We start from the raw sequence: 25,417 nt of genomic DNA, 5'->3' as shown, positions 1-25,417 counted from the left end.
TGAACCTTGAAAGGTTCACTGATATCTATTCAGCATAAGAGACTGTGCAAAAATGGCCTGCATGGCAGAGTTTCGAGACAAAAAACACTTCTGAGCAATAAGAACATGAAGGCTCATCTCAGTTTTGCCAGAGAACATCTTAATGATCCCCAAGAATATTGGAAGAATACTCTGTGGACTGACAAAAGTTGAACTTTTTGGAAGGTGTATGTCCCATTACATCTGGTGTAGACATAACACAGCATTTCAGCAAAGGAACATCATACCAACAGTAAAATATGGTGGTCGTAGTGTGATGGGCTGGGGCTGTTTTGCTGCTTCAGAACTTGGAAGACTTGTGGCAACTGGAACCATGAATTCTGCTGTCTACCAAAAAATCCCGATGCACATTTGGGTTATTTTGCAGGACAATGATCCAAAACACACCAGCAAGTCCTCCTTTGTATGACTTAAGAAAATGTAGATTTAGACTTTGGAGTGGACTAGTCAAAGTCCTGACCTTATTCCAATTGACATTCCGTGGCATGAGCTTAAATAGGTGGATCAGGCTCAAAACCCCTCAGATGTGGGTGAACTGCAACAATTCTGCAGAGATGAGTGGCCAAAATTCCTCCAGAGCGTTGTAAAAGACTCATTACCAGTTATTACAAGTAAAAGCTTGATTGCAGTTGTTGCTGCTAAGGGTGGCCCACCAGTTATTAGTTTTAGGGGGCAATCATATTCACACAGGGTCTTGTAGACTTGAATTTCTTTTTTTCATTAATAATAAAGACCTTCATTTAAAAACTGCATTTTGTAATTACTTCTGTTATCTTTGTCTAATATTTAGATTTGTTTGGTGATCTGAAGCATTTAAGTGTGCCAAACATGCAAAAGAATACGAAATAAGGGAGGGGGCAAACACTTTTTAACACAACATATAGCAGATGTCACGTAGTGACTTGCCCTGTGTGATGCGACCAGCCGGTCGGTAACTAAAACAAGACAAACAAGGGAACACCGGGGACACAGTTATAAAGTTGGGCCCTACAATAGGGAACGGGGACGTGGACACCTGCTGCACTCTCCTGAGGCTGTGCCCCTGAACACTCCTCACGTTCCCTATACAGGTTCTTTCAACCTGTCGCCGACCAGGATACCTAGTCCCTCACTAGCCCAGCACCTATCCCTTACTAGGGAACTGGCTAGTGCGGACACTGGTCCCACCGCTGTACTAATATATACCAGGAAAAATAACGAACAGGGGAAAACAAACAACTTAGCTTTCTCTGTTGCCAATGCTCCTGAGGCAACAGAGTATGGTACCCGGACACAGCTTCAGCTGAAACACCAAGGCTCTCAGAGCTGCACAGCACTGCTCCTAAGTAGCACCTCTCTCCTCCAAGGTTGGTTAGGAAATGATCAGGGGCAAAAACTAACATTAAGCCAGAGGCTTGAAGGAAAAAAAAAAAGGTTATATGTGAGCCCGGATCTTCCACAGATCCAAACATGGATTGTGACAGCAGACATTTCAGCACACCATATGGGTAATCTCCTCCATGTTGAACAAAAAGAATTTCTATGGAATCACAATAAAGATTTACTCTAAGCAGCTCGATCCAGCCACACCCAAAGATCCTCAGACTCGTGGTGACTTTTCACTCTTCCCAGAATGACGCAGGAATATGCAAATTATATATACAGTCATATGTAAAAGTTTGGGCACCCCTATTAATGTTAACCTTTTTTCTTTATAACAATTTTGGTTTTTGCAACAGGTATTTCAGTTTCATATATCTAATAACTGATGGACTCAGTTATATTTCTGGATTCAAATGAGGTTTATTGTACTAACAGAAAATGTGCAATCTGCATTTAAACAAAATTTGACCGGTGCAAAAGTATGGGCACCCTTATCATTTTCTTGATTTGAACACTCCTAACTACTTTTTACTGACTTCCTGAAGCACTAAATTGGTTTTGTAACCTCATTGAGCTTTGAACTTCATAGCCAGGTGTATCAAATCATGAGAAAAGGTATTTAAAGTGGCCACTTGCAAGTAGTTCTCCTATTTGATTCTCCTATGAAGAGTGGCATCATGGGCTCCTCAAAACAACTCTCAAATGATCTGAAAACAAAGATTATTCAACATAGCTTTTCAGGGGAAGGATACAAAAAGTTGTCTCAGAGATTTAACCTGTCAGTTTCCACTGTGAGGAACATAGTAAGGAAATGGAAGAACACAGGTACAGTTCTTGTTAAGCCCAGAAGTGGCAGGCCAAGAAAAATATCAGAAAGGCAGAGAAGAAGAATGGTGAGAACAGTCAAGGACAATCCACAGACCACCTCCAAAGACCTGCAGCATCATCTTGCTGCAGATGGTGTCACTGTGCATCGGTCAACAATACAGCACACTTTGCACAAGGAGAAGCTATATGGGAGAGTGATGCGAAAGAAGCCGTTTCTGCAAGCACGCCAAAAACAGAGTCGCCTGAGGTATGCAAAAGCTCATTTGGAAAAGCCAGTTACATTTTGGAAGAAGGTCCTGTGAACTGATGAAACAAAGATTGAGTTGTTTGGTCATACAAAAAGGCGTTATGCATGCGCTGTATTGTTGACCGATGCACAGTGACACCATCTGCAGCAAGATGATGCTGCAGGTCTTTGGAGGTGGTCTGTGGATTGTCCTTGACTGTTCTCACCATTCTTCTTCTCTGCCTTTCTGATATTTTTCTTGGCCTGCCACTTCTGGGCTTAACAAGAACTGTACCTGTGTTCTTCCATTTCCTTACTATGTTCCTCACAGTGGAAACTGACAGGTTAAATCTCTGAGACAACTTTTTGTATCCTTCCCCTGAAAAGCTATATTGAATAATCTTTGTTTTCAGATCATTTGAGAGTTGTTTTGAGGAGCCCATGATGCCACTCTTCATAGGAGAATCAAATAGGAGAACTACTTGCAAGTGGCCACTTTAAATACCTTTTCTCATGATTTGATACACCTGGCTATGAAGTTCAAAGCTCAATGAGGTTACAAAACCAATTTAGTGCTTCAGGAAGTCAGTAAAAAGTAGTTAGGAGTGTTCAAATCAAGAAAATGATAAGGGTGCCCATACTTTTGCACCGGTCAAATTTTGCTTAAATGCAGATTGCACATTTTCTGTTAGTACAATAAACCTCATTTGAATCCAGAAATATAACTGAGTCCATCAGTTATTAGATATATGAAACTGAAATACCTGTTGCAAAAAACAAAATTGTTATAAAGAAAAAAGGTTAACATTAATAGGGGTGCCCAAACTTTTACATATGACTGTATATAAACCAGGGGAATTGAAGCTCGAGGGAGATCATTTGCTGTCACCGAAAGTCTGTTCAATAGGGAGAAGGAGATTACTCATATGGTGGGCTGCAATGTGCACTATATGTTTACAGACTTGCCAGAGGAAAATACAAACTTTACATGGCAGAAATGCAAGCTTGTGATTCTGTTAGAGGAAAAGGTGTAAAGTCTTCAGGAGAGAATAGATACACTGAAGCTCATCACAGAAGATGAGGATTTCCTTGGCAGAGGAAAAGAATCGCTTCAAAATGTTGGAAGAACTTTTCAGTGTTCCTGCAGAAGCTAATGACAGAGTAGAAATAACGTTTCACAGTGTTCAAAGAGAAGCATCTTTCACCGTACCTGCAGAACAAGAGAACTGTAAGCATGTGACCCAAAGAAGCGGGAGGATGAGGAGGCAGTCAACATCCATACCGCTGAAGAACCGCTACCAGACTCTCACACAGGACAAGTATGAAGCTGTACATCAAGAAAGTTATTTTCTCCTCAAAGAACACCCAAGTAAGAAATCAGAAGCCTCTTTGAAGAGGAGAAAAAGAAGCGTTGCTGTGAAGAAGAAAAGGAGAACTGAAATAAATTAACTTTTTCATGATATTCTAATTTTGTGAGAAGCACCTGTACACATGTGTGTGTGTATATGTGTGTCACATATGTTGTGTATGTAGTATCCACATTTATAAATCCTGGCAGTGCAGATGAAAGTTTATAGGTGTGAACAGGTCGGGAATCGTCCAATGAACAAGTAAAATGCTGCTCATTCATCGTGTAACTGGACTATTTACGGCAGAACAGAAATTCTTATTCTCGGCAGCACATCAGATGTAAACTTGTTCTCGGCAGCACATCACCCGATGTAAACTGCAAAAGTGCTGCTGATAACATGAAACTGTATGGGGACAGGTTGATCTGCTAGTGATCGTTCTGTGCCCATCATTCTTCACCACCCTGTGTAAATAGGTCGTGAAAGAAGCGCCGAATGACTTGAATATAGTCGATCGGGTCCGTTTAACGGCCAGAACTCAGCGCATGTGTGTGATGGGGCAATATGTTAGCATTTGAGATCCCACTTTAAACCTTTTGCCCTGGGTCCCATTTTGAGTAAAACCAGCCCTGGTCACAACAGTACTTGAATGCAATCACTGTACAAAATATACACAAGTTTGAGCTCGGATGTAGAGTTTGTAGCTAAGAAGAAGATGAGTTGCTGAGAAGTAAGTAATGGAGCTGAGTGATGAACAAGGGAGGCAAAAAACACAACTAACAAGGTATGAAGACTCTTAAATTCTCAGGCCCACACGGTTCTTGTGCCGGCCTTGGGTGATAATGTCAGAGGTAATTGCTGGGCTACCACAATAACCTATCGCAGACCAACACAAAGAAAGTCGGCCATAGGATAAGGAAACAAAACCCAGCACTTGTACCGGCACAGACGAGTAACACAGTGATGGTGAATGTGGAGGTTTCCTGATTTCCCAGTGGCGATAGAGGTACTAAGGAACATGCTTATATATTCTGTCTACAAATTGGCCATGCAAGATATTGTTATAATCGAAGGTCACAGTACAGACATGCCCACATTCACCTTTCTGCAAACTTTTTTTAATGGCTTTCATTTCTCATTACACATATTCATTACACCATCAGGACATGCTAGCAAAACCCTTGAGATTCTGTGACTCACATCACAACTCCTGAGTGGCCACTTATTGTCCAGAGGATGAAACACCTACTGATAGTATTGTAAGAGGGTGAACGGGACGGTTATGTACTTCTCCCTTGATTAGAAAACCGGTGTGTATACAAAAAGGTGTTTTATATTGATTAGAATCTTAAAGGCACCAAGGTGCATGGTTAATGTATTGCTATGATATGTGGATGACTCAATAAGTTCAGGAAGTAGAAGGGTTTAGAACAGAAAGTTTGTTTGTTCAGGAACAGCCCAGTGTGGACACGCAGAGCCAGTTAATAAGAGGAATACGTCCTGGTTAGTGCAGAGAGAGTAAGAGATTAGATGGAGAGATAGCAGTAGTTGGAGGTCTGAGGGCACGAGGAGCACGGGCTGTCCAGCAGCAAGAGAACATCAGCCATAAACTCAGAGCGGACACTACTGGGACGTCCGGGGCCTACAGTCCAACTGAGGCACTGAGAAGCACACTCAGTATCTTCCTAGGAGAGGAAGTCGGACGGGGAATCGGATAAGGGAGTTGGGACGGGACTCATGGAAGCTGCAGAGCCGGATGGAGTATCCCAGGAACCAGGGATGTCAGAGAGGAAAGGGATAGCTCAGGGTGAGCGAACAGCGGACATCAGAACGTGCTGTGCTATGGACTTTAAAAACAGAAAAGTTGGTGCCCAATACTGCCGTTTTCAATATGAAGAAAACGGACAATTAAGTAAACTTTTTTATTATAAAGAACTTGAATAACTGAAGATAGCAGAGGCCTGCAACCAAAATGTGGATGTTAGGCACCACACGCATAGTACAGGGGAATCGGGGCACCATGTATTTATAGGGTGCCAAGGTGTGGGAACACAGCAGTCCGTCGCCCATAACTACCGCCCTGTGAACCTTACAGTATCAAAAAATCATGTCTTGTTCAAGCTGATACAGGAAAGATGTATATCTTTGTACCGTGTTACCCAGTATAGATGAATATTTAGAATGGAGAGTCCTCAGTGGTTGATACCTTTTAATGGCTAACTGAAAAGATGGTAACAAATTGCAAGCTTTCGAGACTACGCAGGTCTCTTCATCATTTGTCTTATCTATTGAGTTATTTATGTGCTGTCTTGTGTATAAATATGCTATTCTTCAGATTTTGTATTAGTCTTTGCCTGATGAAGAGACCTGAGTAGTCTCGAAAGCTGCAATGTGTTACCATCTTTTCAGTTAGCCATTAAAATGTATCAACCACTGAGGACTCTCAATTCTGAATATTGTTCAAGCTGCTCATCTTTTGCCGTTCATCTTGGGAGATGAGGAGCGAAGAGGAAGAACATATCTATATATGTGTAGGTACTGTAGGTAGGTCATGCATTCCATGATTGCTGCTGGTTATATTTCTAATATGTGGCTACATATTTTTTATTTTAATCCATAGGTATTGTATACCTTGAAGCATTTGAATCTTTTTGGTGGAAGGGTTTTCACAGAGCATGGAGAACTCTTAGACAATTACCAAATCCATAACCACATTATAGTCAATCAAACTTTGCACTCGAGCGTTGTTGGTCACATTTCACCTATAATTTTAGATAACCTCAATCTGCCAACCTTCTTAATCAACGACCATTTAATTCAGTGGAAAACCATTAACAATGAGGTAATATATTATCCCGACAATGCATAGGCTTTATATATGATACATTTTATAATAAGGAAAAACTGTGTCTCTTGAATTTAGAAACCAAAGTCCCAATGTACAAAAAGTTGTCTACCGGGAAGCAGAAAAGTCCCAGGAAATACAATCTATTTTTGCTGTTATGGCTGTATTCCTTGTTCTGAAGGAGAAAAATCAAACACCTCTGGTAGGTACTACTTCTACCTACACCTGAGCCTTGGTCACAAATTCAGTCATATTTTGTGATATTTTTGGTCTTCTTTCCTATAGACAATGAAAACTGCAGGAGATGTCCTGACCATGAGTGGTCCAATGAGAACAAGACCCAATGTGTCCCCAAACTGGTAGAATTTCTCTCTTACTCTGATCATGGGATATCACTGACTGCTCTATTGGGATCCATTTTACTTCTTACAGTGACTGCAGTAATATTGGGGATTTTTGTTAGATATCAAGACACTCCAATTGTGAGAGCAAACAACAAGAACCTGAGCTTTATTCTCCTGGTCTCTATCATGCTCAGCTTCCTCTGTGTCTTCTTGTTCCTTGGTCGTCCTGTTGATGGTACCTGCATGTTACATCAGATCTGTACTGGACTACTACTCTCAATATCCATCTCTTCGTTGTTGGCAAAGACCATAATGGTTTACATTGCGTTCAAAGCCACCAAGCCTGGAAGTGTGTGGAGAACATGGACAGGAGTAAAACTCCCGAATTGTGTGCTACTGATCTGCTCCTCCATCCAGGGGGTAATCTGTATGAGTTGGGTGACCCTCTGTCCCCCCTTCCAGGAGCTGGACACACACACTCATACTGAGAAGATCATAGTTCAGTGTAATGAAGGCTCTGATCTCTGGTTCTACTCTGTCCTGGGTTATATGGGGATTCTGGCTGCTGTTAGTTTTATTACAGCTTTCTTAGCCCGGACATTACCGGACAGTTTTAATGAGGCCAAGTACATCACCTTCAGCATGCTGGTGTTCTGCAGTGTCTGGATAGCCATGATCCCGGCTTATTTCAGCACTAGAGGCAAATACACAGTGGCCGTGGAGATATTTGCCATCCTGACCTCTAATGCTGGACTTTTAGGCTGTATATTTTTCCCTAAATGCTATATAATTCTCTGCAGACCTGAGCAAAATACAAAGTCCTATATAATGAGCCGGACTGCGTGAGATTGGACATGATTCTATCCTTGTAGATTTAAGTCTCATTTTATTACTGTGCACATATTTCATTAAATGTGGATGTAGATTATTGAAGTAAAATCTAAATAAGATCTAATCACTTTGTTAGTGACTGAGTGAAACATTTATGACAGTCAACCTTTGTATGTAGAGTATTATCAGTATTACCGGGATGCAGATGTTATGCAGGGGCAGAGCAAGACGTCTGAGGAGCAGTTTAAGCCAATAGCTGCAGATCAGGAAGTGATATTAAAATGCAGGACAAGGAGAAATATTGTACAGGGAAGCTTTAAGACAAAGGGGTTTTCTCCTGTAGATAGGGAATAACTTATTGATCACTGGGGTTCCTAGTGATTCTGAGAACCAAGCTCTGATTCCAAAGGAGCAGCATCTTCAGACCATTCCTGCTGGATACAGAGGACTTATCTGGACTGGTTAGTCAATGTGCTGTGAACCAATAAATGTTGTCCAGGCTGCGCATGACCGCTCAAATCTTATGGATGCACTGTCTCAAACTCCTGCAAACACTGGTTCAACTCTCTTATCAAGAACATTCTTCTTGGGAAACACCTCCACATCTGCCATCCTCTACTCATTTTGGTGGAGAGCCTAAGTCCTGTTGGAGATTTGTTAATCAATGCATGGTTCACCTTGAACCCAATATTTTTTTCCAGCTGGTAAAGTTGAAAGCAACTTCTACTTTATCTTTGTGGGCTAAAGATTCCTCGGCTTCAGAGGCACCAATATGGGAGTGAGATGATACTATAATGTGTGCTGTGTGAAGTCAGTGTGAAGGGAGGAGTCTGTGTAAAAGGCGGGGCGCAGGGAAAAGTCTGTGTGAAAGGCGGGGCGCAGGGAAAAGTCTGTGTGAAAGGCGGGGCACAGGGAAAAGTCTGTGAAAGGTGGAGCACCGTGAGAAGTCTGTGTCATAGGCATGGCACAGGGAAAAGTCTGTGTGAAAGGCGAGGCACAGGGAAAAGTCTGTGTGAAAGGCGGGGCACAGGGAAAAATGTGTGAAAGGTGGGGCACAGGGAAAAGTCTGTGAAAGGCGGGACGCAGGGAAAAGTCTGTGTGAAAGATGGAATAAAGGCAACCATTGCAGTAAGGCATAATGTGGGCCTAAGGGAGTTGGAGGTAGATCCAGAACAGGGCATTGTTGCTGTCACTATTTGCTGGTAAATGCAACCTAGTCTTTAAAGGAGCTCTGTCAGCAGAGAATGACTGTTCAAACCGACCACAGGCACTTGGTGCACAATGTTGTGCCCAACATTTAAGTGTCCCTTCCAAACAAGGAGGGTGGAGATATGGGAAAAATAACCAAGTAGGAAGATACAGTTACGTGTTTAGCCATGCAAAGGATACACCAAGTGCCTGTAGTTGGTCTGAACAGTCATTCTATGCTAACAGATTCATTTTAATAAGCTGAACTTTAAGACAATCTATTTTGAATTGTGACTTCTTAATGGCTGACTGACTTCAGCCAATTCTGCAGGTCTCATGGATGAACTTATTTAACCACTTCATGATGTCCAGCATGCTGATACGGTGGATGCTGTGTGCATGGACTTCATACAGTGTGGGGGGTCATCTGTGCTACAGCCCAAGAGTAACTGACAGTGCTGAATGCAGTAGATTACCCACTTAAATGCCATTGTTAAGGGTGATAGAAGAATTTAAAAGGCTTCAACGTGGCAACTGTTCATTTTGACAGCCATCGGCCCCCTGTATAACATGATAATGAGGTCCTGGAGGTGCTGATGGGTTGCCATTTGCACCTGAGGACTCACTGAACGCCCCCATACCTGCCATGTTAAAACTCCTATGAAGCTCTGCCTGTGACTTCATAGGTCATCCATTTCACAATAAGCATGTGATATTATAGTACTGCAGTGCATTCTATAGGGGATCAAGTTGTCATAGCTGGTTGTGATTAATCAGCAGTTTAAAAAAAAAAATTTAAATGTATTTTGTAAAAACAAAAAAGGTTTATTTTTTCACCCCAAACGTAAATAGCAAAATGTAAACAGTAAAAAAATGCATACCGTATTCAGTATTCCCGAATGCATCATTGCCTGAACTAATAAAATATATGAATATTTTATACATACGGTGAACACTGAGAAAGAAAAAAAAAATTAAGATACCAAAATTGACAATTTTTGTTTACTGTAATTCAAAAAAAAAAAAAAAAAAAGCTATCAAAGTGTCATATCTATGACTGTACGATGACTTTGGTATCAATAAAAATTACAGTTCGATTTGCAAATAACAAGCCCTTGCAGAGCTGTGTCAAGGGAAGGATAAAAAAAGTTAAGTTATGGCTCTCAGAAAATGGTGACAAGTTTTCCAACAAACACTATTTTTTTTTAAACTGTATTAGCCTGGTGTTTGCATAATCGTACTGACCTGAAGAATCATGTTGCCGGGTCAATTTTACAACCAATGTATGTTGTAAAAGTAAAACCCAAAAACTCAATTGTGAAATTTTCACCATTTCCCTCCAGTTGGATTTTATTCCATGTTGCAGTACATTATGTGGTAAAATGTATAGAATCATCCAAAACTATAACTTTTCCTGGGAAAAAAAATTAGCCGTCGTACAGCAATGCCGATGGAAAAATAAAAAAAAGTTATTGGTCATGAAAGAAGAGGAGGAAAAATTATAGTGCAAAAAGGAAAAGTTGCCCGGTCCTTAAGAGGTTAAATATGTTAATTGTGTATATGACATGAAGCAGACAGTACTGTAATTAACGAGGCAGCTGGTAAAAAGAGGCATTAGGGATGAAAGTCTTGGCCAAGCAGATGTTTAATTGAGGTGACATGGATGATCCACCTTTGAATGAGTTTATTGAGGAAGAAGGAGCCATCGCTGAAGCTCTCGAGGGGCCGACAGGTCACTGGCCAGCTACAGCTTGAATGTCTAAAATGATCCACGTCTCAATTCAAAGTTTTATTTGTAATATCAGCTCTGACCATTAGGAGTGCTAGTGATGACCGCCATTATTTCACACGGCACACAACGCTCTTGCTTTAAAGTTGCACAGACCTTGTATATCGTCTATTTTATCATTATCCTAGATTTTAAAAAAAATAAAATAAAAATGAAATGAAAAGAAAAATGTATTTTTGAGATTTCTCTCCAGACACTACATGTAATAAGAATAATCTCAGCAGTGAGCAAACAACGCTCTAAAATCAGGTCTCTGCTCTTCTGAACTCCATATAAGACGCCTGACTCTATTCCAGCTCCTTACACCGACAGACACCTCCGATTCTCCAGAGCCGCTGATTCTTCTCCTCTACTGACACAATCTCCACATTTGGAAATGCTCTCACTCGTGTTGTTGCTGCTGTTGTTATTGTTGTATTTGACACCTTGTGGTTCTGGAATCAAAGATCCGTCGTCGGCCTGTAATCTGCACATTGCCCCAACCTATGAGGATTATGAACATGTGCAGGATGGAGACATCATCATCGGGGGAATGTTCTCTGTTCACTGCTTGACGGAACAAAGATCAATACCAGAAAACCCATTTATCACCTCCATGTTTTGCACCAAGTAAGTAAAGCTATGCAATCATGAACCCCACACCATAGAGTTACTGCCGCTGCGCTCCGGATAGGAATTGTGATGAGAATCAGGAGATTTCTAATAGTTCTGAACAGAGATCTGAACACTTAGAGATAATAGTGCATGTCACAGCCTTTACTCTTTACTTCTTCTCGGTGAGGCACAGATGCTTGGTGGTTACAGACATACAGGGTGGCAAAGTGGGCTTGATGGTTGCATAACAGTCCTAAAGGGTCAGAACTGGAATATTGATTAACAAGGTCACTTCACCACATTTTTCATGTTTAGCCGGACACAGGATGTAATAGCGATTGTAGAGCAGAGTAAAACCTTTGTGTTTGTTCTTTTTTTATTTTGCCTCTCCATTGCGGCACTTAATAAGTTAACGTTTGATAATTCAAAGTGGGTGTTATCAGATACCAGCTCATACAGGGAGGAAGTGCACACCACTTGGACTTAAAGTTAATTCATTAGGTGCCAAACATTTTGATCGATAGTTTCTCCTCAACAGAGACGCGACATTAAAAAAAAAAAATGTTTTATTCCGCTCTGCAGCCATTATTACATTGTGTGTCCAGGTCACTATGAAAAGTTTGGGGAAAAGTCCTTTCTAAATCATTTATTATAACTGGAGTAGCAAAACCAATGAAGGCCATAGCTGTAAGGAGCATGGAGGTAGTAGTCACATTCGGGGCATGGTGCCTGTGGAGCCCAATATTCCCTCTGCCGGAACCAAACACATTGTTATTATATATGGCAGCTGGTATTTGGGGGCGCTGATACCGATTCTACATTGTACTACATTATATTTGTTGTCATCGCTGGTGGCCAATAAAGTAACAAAACTGCATCAACTGCAAAAGTATAATCCACATGTAACGTAGTAATAAGGACATCAGTTACATCTGGTCTATTCTCCCCACAGGCCGCTGCATCAATTCTACAGGAATCTCCAAATTTTTCTTTTTACCATTAATTTTCTGAACAAAGATCCAAGACTTTTACCAAACATGACTCTGGGATATTACTTCTTTGATTCATGTTTAAATCCTCGAAAGGCAATTAAAAATGTATTACAGTTGATATCGGGGCCAGGGGTGACCGTCCCAAATTATTCCTGCCGAAAGAACTGGAGATTGGCCGGGCTTATTGGGGATCAGAGTTCTGTCACAACTTTACCTGTAGCCCGACTACTGGCGGCGTATATGTATCCGGTGGTGAGTAACGAGCACTAAGCTTACATGTCAGAGGGAGCAGCTGCACAAATGACTGACACTCTTCTGGTAAAGGGCAGGTTTAGGTATCTGGCGGTGAGTATGATAATGATACGTAGCCTGCTTATACGTAGGGGGTGAAGTGTGACAGGTGCTTTTCTGATCCCTTTTCTAAGCATTTTATGGGGAAAAATTTTATTTCAACAACATTTTGAGCTCAAAAGTTTACATACCACAGTACCAAAGTTTTACTTTCTTGGCCTTTTTTCAGAGAATATCAATGATAACACCAAAATATTTTCTCCACTCATGGTTAGCTGTTGGCTGAAGCCATTTATTGTCAAACTACTGTGTTTTCTCTTTTAAAATCATAATGACAACCCTAAACATCCAAATGACCCTGATCAAAAGTTCACATACCCTGCTGATCTTGGCCTGATAACATGCACAGAAGGTGACACAAATGGGTTTGAATGGCTACTAAAGGTAACCTCCTCACCTGTGAAAAATGCCAGGAAAATTGTTCAGAATGCAAAGAAAAACCCACAAATAACATCAGCTGAAATACTGGACTCTCTGAAAACTAGCGGTGTGGCTGTTACAAGATGCACAATAAGGAGGCACTTGAAGAAAAATGGGCTGCATGGTGGAGTCGCCAGAAGGAAGACAAATGACCCTGATAATAATAATAATAATATAATCTTTGTCTACATAGCGCCAACATATTCCGCAGCGCTTTACAGACCGTGATCAAAAGTTCACATACCCCATTTCTTAATACTGTGTATTGCCCCCTTTAACATCAATGACAGCTTGAAGTCTTTTGTGGTAGTTGTGGATGAGGGTCTTTATTTTATAAGAAGGTAAAGCTGCCCATTCTTCTTGACAAAAAGCCTCCAGTTCCTGTAAATTCCTGGGCTGTCTAGCATGAATTGCGCACTTGAGATCTCCCCAGAGTGGCTCAATGATATTGAGGTCAGGAGACTGAGATGGCCACTCCAGAACCGTCACTTTGTTCTGCTGTAGCGAATGACAAGTCGTCTTGGCCTTGTGTTTTGGACCGTTGTCATGTTGGAACATCCAAGTACGTCCCATGCGCAGCTTCCGTGCTGATGATTGCAAATTTGGTTCCAGTATTTGCTGATAACGTGCTGCATTCACCTTTGACCAAGTTTCCTGTACCTTTATAACTCACATATCCCCAAATCAGCAGCGATCCACCTCCGTGCTTTACCGTAGGAATGGTGTTCCTTTCATCATAGGCCTTATTGAGCTCTCTCCAAATGTATCATTTATGGTTGTGGCCAAAAAGTTCAATTTTAGTCACATCACTCCAAATTACCTTGTTCCAGATGTTCTGAGGCTTGTTTCTGTACTCTTTTGCGTATTGAAGGTGAAATACTTTGCGGCATTTGCACAGTAATGGCTTTCTACTGGCGCCTTGACCATGCAGCCCATTTTTTTTTTCAAGTGCCTCCTTATTGTGCATCTTGAAACAGCCACAACTCTAGTTTTCAGAGAGTCCAGTATCTCAGTTGATGTTATTTTTGGGTTTTTTTTGCATCCCGAACAATTTTCCTGCCATTTGTCAAAGGTGAGGATGTTACCTTTAGTAGTCATTCAAACCCATTTGTGTCAACTTTTGTGCATGTTATCAGGCCAAAATCACCAGGGTATGTACATTTTTGATCAGGGTCATTTGGATGTTTGGGGTTGTCATTATGATTTTAAAAGAGAAAACACAGTAGTCTGACAATAAATGGCTTCACCCAACCACTAACCATGAGTGGAGAAAAAGGTTTGGTGTTATTATTCATATTCTCTGAAAAAAGGCCAAGAAAACAAAAATTCTGCCGGGGTATGTAAACTTTTGAGCACAACTGTATGTCCTATTTGACTTTTCTCAATATACAGCAAGAATTTTGAAAAAACATTGACCCCTCCAATAACTTCATCATGCAATACGTTACATTAACCATAGATTTTTGTACAATCCTTTGACATTTGATCTCATGAATTATTTGTTTGTACTTCCACTTTGGATGTCTGTATTTATGCTATGTCTTGTATCTCTCCGACTTTAATAATATTTTTACTACATATTTGTACCCCGACGCAATAAACATATTTAATTTTATTACTTTAAAGTGTAACTCAATTTTTGTGGGGACATACAGGGCCGTATTTGGGTGTCATGATGCCCTAGGCACTTTAGGTTATCACATCACATAAGTCAGACTAAAGGGGCCTTTACACATAGAGATATCGCTAAAGCGTCACCGATTTTGTGACGCAGCAGAGATATCGCTATGTGTGATACTTACCTCCGACCGGCTCCCCCGCTGTCTGTCGCTGATCGCGCAGCTCCATTTCTCGTCGGGCGCTTCCTGCTGGCGCCGACGAGCGACGCGTGGACGCGGGCGGGAGGACGTCAGGATCGCCACGTCTGAAAGGTAAGTAACGACCGCTGCTGCGTCGCTACATCGCTGTGAGATCTGCCTGTGTGGCAGCTCACTAGCGAACACTTAGCGATGTACCAGCGATCCTGACCGGGTCGTATCGTTGTCGGGATCGCTGGTGCATCGCTAAATGTAAAGGGGCCTTAAGGGTATGTTCATAAGACATCTTTTTCAAGTGGATCAGCTCCTTTACCCACATGAAAAATTGCTAAATAAACTCTAAAAAGACTGAACATATGTGCTGCAGTGTATCATGTCTAATAAATTAAAGATTACAACATTTACACTGATAGCCCTCGGAGAGGGCTGAGAGGAAGACGGTGGTCACCCGAGGTGGCCTTCCCTCTTGTTCCAAAGGGGTTGACGCCGTCTTCTGCACCATCTGGAGACGGTGCAGGAAGGAGGATCTTACTCCCAGGACCCTCTCCATCCCGAGGACTCCTGATGTCATTCTCAGCCATGAAGAGGAGCCGGATCCAAGCAATAGTATGTCCCCCCCTCAAGCACCGGTAAGCCCCTGCAGCACCCACCGGTATGCCCCTGCAGCTCCTGCTTCTCCCTCTACTCGGGATTCAAATTCCGCGCCATTTTTTACTTATAGCGCGCGCTGTCCGGCATTTTTTTACAGCCTTCTTCCTCCGGGCTGTTCTCTGTTTAGGCCACGCCCCCTCCGGCATTCCCCCTATCATCAGCCTCCTCTCCCCTGTTCGGGAACGCCCCCTCGCCGGCGTCAGCCGATCGGCACCTTTCTTTCAATTTCCAACGCTGGGCACACCCCCTGCCTGTTCGTAGGTCCCGACAATGGCATTATGCTCATAGCAGACTGGTCACGCCCCCACAGGCGTGCCAGCCTATCAGGATGCCGCTTTCAGTTTCTTCAGCCGGGCACGCCCCCTTCCTTTTCAGCGCGCTCAGCCTGACTGGCCAATTACAGGGGGTCCCTAAGTCGATAACCCCGCCCACCGTTCAGCGTGTCTCAGACTGCACAGCCTCCATCTTGTGCTCCTGCAGCGTCTTCTCTCTCCCGGGGGACTCCTATACCTGCCTCCTGTTCAGAGCTCCGGCGGGGGACACAGCTACCTGCGCTACTGCTGCTGCATCGCTGGGTGTCTGGTAGGTTCTGCTTTCCTCTCCCCTGGCCATCTGTTAGCTCCCCTCAGCAGTATCGCCTCCATAGCGTCCTGCTGCAGTCTTCACATAGGCTCTACCTATGCCCAACCCTGCAGGGGCCTCTGGCTATATCCCTATGGTAGTTCACTACGCTTGTGCCTGCTGTAAGAGAAAGTGGGCTTCAGGCCAGCCGTCTCCTTTCTGCCCATCCAGCAGTCCTCCTACCTTGTCTGCCCCTCAGGACATCTCTAACGCCTGGGATGAGAGCACTCCCCCACCTCTGGAGTGGGATGTTGCCATGTCCCAGTCGGTATCAGGTCTGACTGTTGCCTTGTCTCAGTCCTCACCAAAATATCACAATCCATGGTACGTCCTGGAATGTATTCCGCAACTCTCTACTACCACCAGTGCTCCAAACACCTCTCACAGTGATTCGCACGCACCTGACCACGACCTCCACAGGGACAGATCAGGAGAAGGGACTAGGAAGTGGACTCTGTCTAGCTCCTCCTCAGATTCAACAGCACCACGGGTGCCCCTCTCTGCCCGTTCCCCCTCCTCAGAGGCGGAAGTCGGGTCAGACGTAGCCTCTGTTAGAGTCTGACTCTGATGCAGATCACACCTCTAGAACGCAGGTCATGGTAGATAGCCTTATTTCGGCAATTGTTCAAACACTCGAATGGAAAGAGAAAAATGCTACTGCTCAGGACCAATCTGTTTCATTCAAACGGATAAAACGTCCTTTCAAGCTTTTTCCCAATCACAACGAGTTTGAGGTCACTACCTCTAGACACTGGGAACATCCCGGGAAGAAAATGTCTAGACATCCTTTACCCCTTTAGTCCTGACCTTGTCAGCAAATGGTCAGAATCTCCTAAGGTGGACCTGCCGGTTTCACACTTAGAATCTCACACAGTGCTGTCCATTCACGATGTGGCCTCCCTCAAGGACACTACGAACGGACAGATCGAGCCTCTAGCCAAATCAGCCTTTGAGACGTAAGGCGCTTCTTTTTGCCCAAACTTTCCCTCCTCATGGGTGGTGAAAGATATATCTGCCTGGGCCAAGATACTTCGTCGAGGCATTGTGGCCGCAGCTCCCACAGAACAGCTAGCAGATTTGGCAGACCAAATTATGGAATACTGTATATAAGCCCTGAAAGGCAGTGGCTGCAGCTTATAGCGGCCAAAACAGGTGACAGGTTCCCTTTAATTTGGAGTGGATTCCACTAGGAACAGCTTCAAAGAAGTCAAGTTTTTTTTCCCAAAAGGTGTTTTTCAAAATGTGAACCTGAAAAAAATGCTCCAAAAATTGAACACATCAAAAGAAAAATGGTTTAACAATAGAAATAAATAGGTAAAAGTCTTTCACACATTTTTATAGAGTAATTGTCATTTTATTTTTTTTAATTTCATAAATCAATTGTACACGGAAAATAAGACACTTTGTAATATATCTCATCAGAGAACTCTGTTTCTTTCTTCTCTGATCTTTTACTCTCAATTCAAGGGCAAAATCTATAAAATCTGTATTCAGTGAAGACAGATTTCCCCATTACTGAGATAGATGACAGATGGTGCTCATAATGATTTATAGAGAAGTGTACGTGACATTTCAGGAGAACTTGCAGCAGAATATCTGTCTTTGCTTCTATCTCCTCCTCTCAATAACAATTTAAAGACGACAACTGTCATCCTTCTCAGTAATGGGAAAATCTGTCTTCACTGAACACAGATTTAACTCATGAACTGAGAGTGAAGAAGAGAAAGAAACTAATTTCTCTGATAAGATTATTGCAAAGTTTCTTATTTTCATGTGTATTATTGTTGTATGACCTAAAACTTAAAATGACGGTTATCCTTTAAATGTATTTTGAAGGCTCCTGAGTAAACCCTGTGTGCCCGTACCCTTATACGCCAACTGATTCTTCTTCTTTTAATGCTTGTCCAATCTTTTCTATTTCATAGATCAGTTATGGAGCCTCCGACAATATATTGGGCGACAGACAACATTTCCCACATTTTTTCCGCACAGTCCAAGATGAATATAAAATAAGTTACAATTTAGCAAAACTGATCAAACACTTCGGATGGACTTGGGTTGGAATTATCACGTCCAATGATGAGAGCGGAGATCATGAGTCCAATTTACTGTTTCGATTTCTAACGTACTTTCAAGTTTGTGTCGCTTTTATATTCAGAAATTCTGTGAGAATAGATGATTCTACAAGAGCTTCTCATAAATTTGCTGCACATTTTGCAGTGAAGGTTGTTATACTTTGTGGCACCTATCATGATCTGATCTTAGAATCCTCTGTCTCTGAATGGCTCAATAATGTGACGATAATCTTATCACCTTCCTGGGGACCGAACATCGTTCTCATTGAGAAGTATCCAGAGATTTTCAATGGAAGCTTGTCCCTGGATCCACGCTCAAAACGTATTGCAGAACTTAAGCATTTCATTGATGGCTTCTGTCCTGAGAATTATCCGGAAGACATGTTACTTGAAGATTTATGGATGATATTATGCCGTTGTGCGTCAGGAAAAAAAGATAAGGATGAATTGTACGAAAAGACATATGGAATTTCCCTTCATCACAATTGCACAGGACGGGAACGTCTGAAGGATTCCTGGAATTACTTGGGAGATAAAGTTTATGATCCAGTGTCTAATGCGGTTTACATTATGGCCAACGCACTACATCTAATACATTATTCCCAAAACAACTGGTCTAGAACAGAAGCATCCTATCGATTCCAGGTAAATGGAAGAAGTCCACCTTATCCTGTTATTACCAGCACCCATCATGTGGGGGCGCTCATAGCTGTTGCTGGTGACTGATAAAATGGGTTTTCACTTAAAAATGTGATGTAAGAAATAAGACAGCTATACCCACCTCCTGCAGCAGCGCAATGTATTGTGTTCCCAGATGACCTCCAGTGGGGGAGGTGTCACAGGACCACTGCAGCCAAACATTAACTGCTGATTGACTGCAGCCTGCAAATTCTGTCCAAGCAGAAAGAAACCTCTCACCTTCTTGTTCGGAATGAATCTGAAGACTGCAACCAATCAGCGGTCACGTTAGTCCCCCCGCCCAAGATGTTGGTGCCAGGAAACTGTCCGGAAACACAATACCATCTGCGAATGACCGGAATCTCTGCCAGTGCAGAGGGTGAAGATAGTTGGGGTTTTTTTTTTTACAACATCCTGAGATCATTAAGATTATCTTTTAAAGTAGTATACAACCTGTGAAGGACGAAGTACAATTATCTCCATTCCTGAAATGTGCACCCACCCTTGCATCTCCAAGGCCATAAAAAATCCATGCAGTGTCTATCTTTAATTAAAAAACAAGAACAAATCCTTTGAAGCTCATAACACAAAGGCGTGAAATCCCCAGCAAGCTACAGGCAAACTGAAGTCTTTTGTCTGACTTGAAACACATGGATATACCTCGTCATACAACAAATCACACAAGGCTATGAGGTATTGAATCTGGAATATGACCTATAATAACATAATGCAATATCTCTGAGCCTAGCCGAGCACATCATCCGAATCAGCGTTCCTTCCCCCATACGCCCGGCAGCCAATTGTAGCACTCTGCGCTATGGAGTTATAAAGCTTAGCCACCCGGAATTACATATGGGGGGCATATTTGGACATTATGCGCAGATAAAATCCAGTGGCACTGCAGCCATTCCATTCAGAGCTTCGGGCGGAAAGTTGTGGGCCATTCACGGTTCTGGACTGGAAATCATACTCTCGGAGATGGGAGGAGAGAGGCTGCACAAGCCTAGGGGTGGGTGCAGAGTGTGGGAGGAGCAACCAAGGAGATAAGTGTCAGCTCCTCACTTGGAGCTCAGTTTTCTTCTGGCATGAGGACCCGTTATCAGACAGAGCCAGGAAAGTCTGTAACTAAGATTTGGAACTGTGATCCATCAGCGTCTCCCTGTGGTCACATGCTACATAACACGTTAATTGCAACCTATCTATACCCTATCCTTTGTACTACACCCCTGACTGAATACTTGTATATTGTTCTGTAAATATATGCTTGTATATTTCTAGTGCGCCTTTAAGGCGATTAAATGTAAAATTAATCTTGGGCTGCTCTTTTATCTCGATCCAAGAATCCCCACGTCCGCACGCCCGGCTGTTTATATGATACGCGACCGGGTTGTTTTCAGACCCGATATAAGACTGCCAGCCAATCAGAGGCCAGCAGCTGATGTTGGCGTGCACATGACAGTGACAACATGCGCTCTCATCACCTGCATGCTGAAATCAGCTTCTAGCTTCAGAAGAGGACACTGTGCATCGGGAGATCGGAGGGAAGGTGAGTATTTTTCTTAAATCATTCAGTACATGGTGGCCATAGTACTAAATGGATGACCATTGGTTGTGCATCATACTACATGGATGATTATGGGCTGTGCAACAAACTACACTCATCATTGTCCCCAATCTCTTCTTTGTCCTGTCCTGATCTGGCTGTACATCACTTCAATGACACTCTTAGAAGCACCCTTGACCAAGTAGCTCCCCTCACCCTCAGAACCTCCAAACACAGAGTGAAACAGCCCTGGCTCACATCACAAACCCGATTTCTCCAGCGACGCTCTAGGTGTGCTGAACGCTTATGGAGGAAAACACACACACCAGAAGACTTCATACACTTCAAATTTATGTTAAGGACATATAACTCTGCCCTTCACCTCGCCAAACAGACCTACTTCACCACCCTGATCTCCTCACTATCCAACAACCCCAAGAAACTTTTTGACACCTTTCACTCCCTCCTCAGGCCAAAAGCACAAGCCCCTATCACAGACATTTGCGCTGATGACCTGGCCTCCCACTTTATAGAGAAAATAGACAATATCCGTCAGGAAATCCGCTCCCAATCACCAAGTTCAGTGACTCCCATCCCTCCCTGCATTTCCCCTGGCTCACTCTCCACATTTGCTCCCATCACAGAAGAAGAAGTCTCCAGGCTCCTCTCCTCGTCCAACTACATGCACAACCGACCCCATTCCCTCACATCTCCTCCAGTCTCTCTCCCCAGTCGTCACAACTCACCTAACTACAATCTTTAATCTCTCCCTCTCCTCTGGCATTTTCCCCTCCTCCTTCAAACACTCTATCATTACTCCATTACTAAAGAAACCCACCCTTGACCCATCCTGCACAAACAACTACAGACCAGTCTCCAATCTCCCCTTCATCTCTAAACTCTTGGAGCGCCTGATATACTCACGCCTTACCCGTTACCTCTCCACTCACTCCCTCCTAGACCCTTCACAGTCCGGTTTCCGCCCCCTACATTCGACAGAAACTGCACTCATCAAAGTGACCAATGACCTTCTGACAGCAAAACGTAATGGTAACCGTTCTCTGCTCATTCTGCTCGACCTTTCTGCAGCTTTCGACACTGTTGACCATCCTCTCCTACTCTCTAGGCTCCAGTCACTAGGCATTAAGGACACTGCTCTTTCCTGGTTCTCCTCCTATCTTTCCGACCGCTCCTTCAGTGTTCTGTTTTCTGGCTCCACTTCATCTCCTCTTCCTCTCACTGTTGGGGTACCTCAGGGCTCAGTCCTTGGCCCCCTTCTCTTCTCTCTCTATACAGCCCCAATTGGACAGACCATCAGCAGATTTGGCTTTCAGTACCATCTTTATGCTGATGACACACAACTGTACACATCATCCCCTGACCTTACCTCCGCTGTACTACAGAACGCCACTGACTGTCTGTCTGCAGTCTCCAACATCATGTCTGCTCTCTATCTGAAACTCAACCTCTCCAAAACTGAACTTCTTCTGCTCCCACCATCTACTAACCTCCCTAAATCTGACATTTCCCTCTCTGTGGGTGGCACCATAATAACACCCCGACAGCAGGTGCGCTGTCTGGGTGTTATGTTCGACTCCGATCTCTCCTTCACCTCCCATATACAATCTCTTGCCCGCTCATGCCGCTTACACCTAAAGAACATCTCTAGAATCCGCCCTTTTCTCACCATGGAAACAACAAAAACTCTCACTGTCGCCCTGATCCACTCCCGCCTAGACTACTGTAATGCTCTATTAATTGGCCTCCCTCTCACTCGACTCTCCCCTCTCCAGTCTATCCTTAATGCAGCAGCCAGGGTTGTCCATCTGGCTAATCGTTTCTCAGACGCGTCCGCTCTTCGCCAGTCGTTACACTGGCTGCCAATTCATTACAGGGTACAATTCAAAGTACTTGTTCTCACCCACAAAGCTCTCCACAGTGCGGCACCCCCTTACATCTCCTCCCTCATTTCTGTCTATCGGCCTAACCGACCGCTGCGCTCTGCAAATGACTTTCGACTAACCTCTGCCCTAATCCGTACCTCCCACTCCCGACTCCAAGACTTCTCCCGTGCTGCGCCAATCCTCTGGAATGCTCTACACCAAAATATTAGGACCATCCACAATTTGCATAGTTTTAGGCGCTCGCTCAAAACACATTTGCTCAGAGCGGCCTATCACATTCAGTAATCAAAGTCATGTTTGTGTGTGTGTAGCCCATTCACTATCTCCATCTAACCCCCACCCCCTGAAGATGGCTGGACCGTCATTGTAAATACATCATTGTAAATACAAACCTGTGCTTTGTATCCCCCCCACCTCATTGTAGATTGTAAGCTCCACGAACAGGGTCGTCTTATTTCGCTTTAATTATTGTATTGTTAACGTTGTTACTTATGACTGTTGTGTTTGAAACTGTTCAACTGTAAAGCGCTGCGGAATATGTTGGCGCTATATAAATAAAGATTATTATTATTATTATTATTACATGGATGACCATTGGCTTTGCAGTATACTATATGCAGGACTTTGGGGAATGCATTATATTTCTGCTATGGGGCCACATGACATATATATGCTCCTAGTGAGCAAAATGGTTTATTTTTTTCTGTACATTAAAAAACAGCGACAGATTGGAGTATATACCATATAGGTCCCAGGACAAGGGATATATACCAGGCTGGGGGATATATATATACTGGGATGTGGCAAGGATGTAAGTCATACCTAACAGGATGGAGAACATTTTATATATATATATATATATATATACACACAGTTGTGTAAAAAGTGTTGCAGACATCACCCGTTCCTTGAAGAAATCTGTCTGCCAGGGTGCATTTCAACACTGACACCTGGACGAGCAAGTATAGGCAAGGGCGTTACATCTCACTGACTGGGCATTGGGTGACACTGGTGGGTGTGGGTGCAGGCGGACAAGCGGCTGCTCCACAAGTCTTTGAATCCCCAAGGCTTGAGGGACAAACCTGTGTACCTAACACTTACTCCATTGTTTCTGGCTCTTCCACTTCCTCTAGGGCCTCCACCTGTGCCCTCAACCCCTTCCTAAATCAGACACGTTTTTCAGCAGTGCAGAGCAAACCCCCGCCACCTCCGTACTACGCAGTCATGGCTCACCGCAATCAGGCAGTGTTCAAATTAATATGCCTTGGAGATCGCAGTCACACAGCTCAAGAATTGTGGACAGATATACAGGAAAAGTTAGAGCAACGGCTGTCTCCACTGAACCTGAAGCCAGGGAAGGATGTGCGATAATAGTCCTACGCTGGGCAACCTCACACGCGTGCCTTGCATGGCTCACATCTTCAGCCTGGTGGTACAGTAATTTATCTGCCACTATCCCGGCCAGGATGCGTTGCTGTAGAAAGCACGATCGCTTGTGTGCTCGCTTCCGCCGATCGCGCCCCACAGGTCATCGACTTGCATCGCGACAATGGTCTTTCGGCCTAACAGTTAACCATTTATTTTGAGATGTTCCAACATGATGGAATTCCACTCTGCACATGTTGTAATGATTGTAGCAGCAGCAACGAGCCCTGGTACAGTATGTCCTTTGAATAGCCTCGGCCAGCGCAGTACGGACGTGGTGCTAATCATGCTTGATGAATGGGCACAGATGAAGGACCTCTGCACCCTTCTGCACGGTTTTGAAATGGCTACTAAGATGGTTAGTGCTGACGATGCCATCATCAACATCACTAGCCCGGTCATCTACATGTTGGAGCACACTTTGAAAAGTCACTGTGAGGAGGTGGTGGTCCCAGAGAAAGAGGTGGAAAAAGAGGAGGATGTGCAAGGGAAAACAATATCTCAAATTTACGGACTATCGTCGCACAGGCGGGTGCCATGGGAGGGTGCCTTACAGCGATCGAGGGGGACTCATGGTACCAAACTGTTAGTGAAGGTGCGGGAGCCAAGGCACAAATGGAGAAGGAAGAGGTGATGGACGCGCAACAGTCAGGCAATGAACAGGATGATGATCCCCTCTCTGTTGTCTGTGGTTGGCGGGAGGGGACACATAAGCACCTTCTTGCTGCAGTATCTACTATCTTCAACATGATGCTTGTATTCTTAGGGTTAGAAATAGTGCTATGAACAAGAACAAGTAGAACTGCACTAGAATCAATCCCCGCTCACGATTATGGATGTCGGTCCCCTGTAGCAGCCAAATTCAACAGGTTAACAGTGCTCAATTTGAAGAATCACATGTGTATATATCGCCAAAAAAGGAGAAAAACAGCGGCACTGACCAACTTCCAAACAAATATTCAGTCCTTTATTTCACCATTTGCGGTGTACAAAAGAGCAGGTGGAGGGTGTAGGATCAAGGAGGCATGCGGGGGGAAGAAGGGTGGACTACGGCCATTTCACGAGTGATCGCTTCAATGGCTACAGGTGAGCAGTTACAAAAGGTCATTTCCTTTTTAAGGAGTGGACCGAAACAACGATATTTCAGTAAACTAAACTTAAATATATATATATCATGAAAAATATAAAAATTTTTACATCATTACAATTAGTAATTACTATCTATTCACAATTTGCAATAACTTGTATGTTATTTTAGAGGAAAACTGACAGATCAGTTCTTTCATTTCACCCCTATCCCATCCATGTGCCCAGGGACTTAATTCCCAAGGACGGGATAGTTCATCATAGCGATCAGCGGCGCCCCCGGGGGGAGCACCGCTGATCGCAGCCGGGTATCAGCTGATTATTACAGCTGACACCCGGCACTGTGTGTCAGGGGCGGTCACGGACTGTCCCCGCCACATTAACCCCTGGCACACTGCGATCAAACACGAGGGAGGGGGCTTCCTCCGTGCTTCCCTGCGATTCCCGGAGCAGCGCGAT

At 43.6% G+C, this 25,417-nt stretch overlaps 2 protein-coding genes and 1 long non-coding RNA gene across 3 annotated transcripts in view; 2 read left to right on the top strand and 1 right to left on the bottom strand.

Annotated features, from left to right (window-relative positions):
- Positions 1-25,417, bottom strand: part of LOC141074099 (uncharacterized) — a 94,341-nt gene that overhangs the window by 14,868 nt on the left and 54,056 nt on the right. The window lies entirely within an intron of this gene.
- On the top strand, positions 3,533-7,839 carry LOC141074080 (vomeronasal type-2 receptor 26-like). The gene is made up of 4 exons (XM_073561596.1): positions 3,533-3,824; positions 6,579-6,646; positions 6,728-6,851; positions 6,935-7,839. The coding sequence occupies exons 1-4, from the start codon at positions 3,533-3,535 to the stop codon at positions 7,837-7,839; spliced, it is 1,389 nt and encodes a 462-aa protein (XP_073417697.1).
- The window catches only part of LOC141074089 (vomeronasal type-2 receptor 26-like), a 30,283-nt gene continuing 15,537 nt past the window's right edge, over positions 10,672-25,417 (top strand). The window contains exons 1-4 of the mRNA XM_073561604.1: positions 10,672-10,744; positions 11,248-11,410; positions 12,348-12,639; positions 18,173-18,967. Of these exons, the coding sequence (XP_073417705.1) occupies positions 10,672-10,744; positions 11,248-11,410; positions 12,348-12,639; positions 18,173-18,967 (1,323 nt within the window). The remainder of the gene's footprint in view (positions 10,745-11,247; positions 11,411-12,347; positions 12,640-18,172; positions 18,968-25,417) is intronic.

This window comes from Dendrobates tinctorius, unplaced genomic scaffold, assembly GCF_039654945.1.
Source record: "Dendrobates tinctorius isolate UK_male_01 unplaced genomic scaffold, ASM3965494v1 ptg000323l, whole genome shotgun sequence".
NCBI lineage: Eukaryota > Metazoa > Chordata > Amphibia > Anura > Dendrobatidae > Dendrobates > Dendrobates tinctorius.
The sequence above is the reverse complement of the archived record's forward strand: the minus strand, read 5'-3'. Positions and strand labels throughout refer to the sequence as shown.

Bases quoted from the DNA above. Each gene is read 5' to 3' on its own strand.
- LOC141074080 (XM_073561596.1), top strand. From the start codon at position 3,533: ATGAGGATTTCCTTGGCAGAGGAAAAGAATCGCTTCAAAATGTTGGAA. The intron at 3,825-6,578 runs GTAAGAAATCAG...CTATAATTTTAG, and splicing joins TCTCCTCAAAGAACACCCAA to ATAACCTCAATCTGCCAACC. The intron at 6,647-6,727 runs GTAATATATTAT...TCTTGAATTTAG, and splicing joins GGAAAACCATTAACAATGAG to AAACCAAAGTCCCAATGTAC.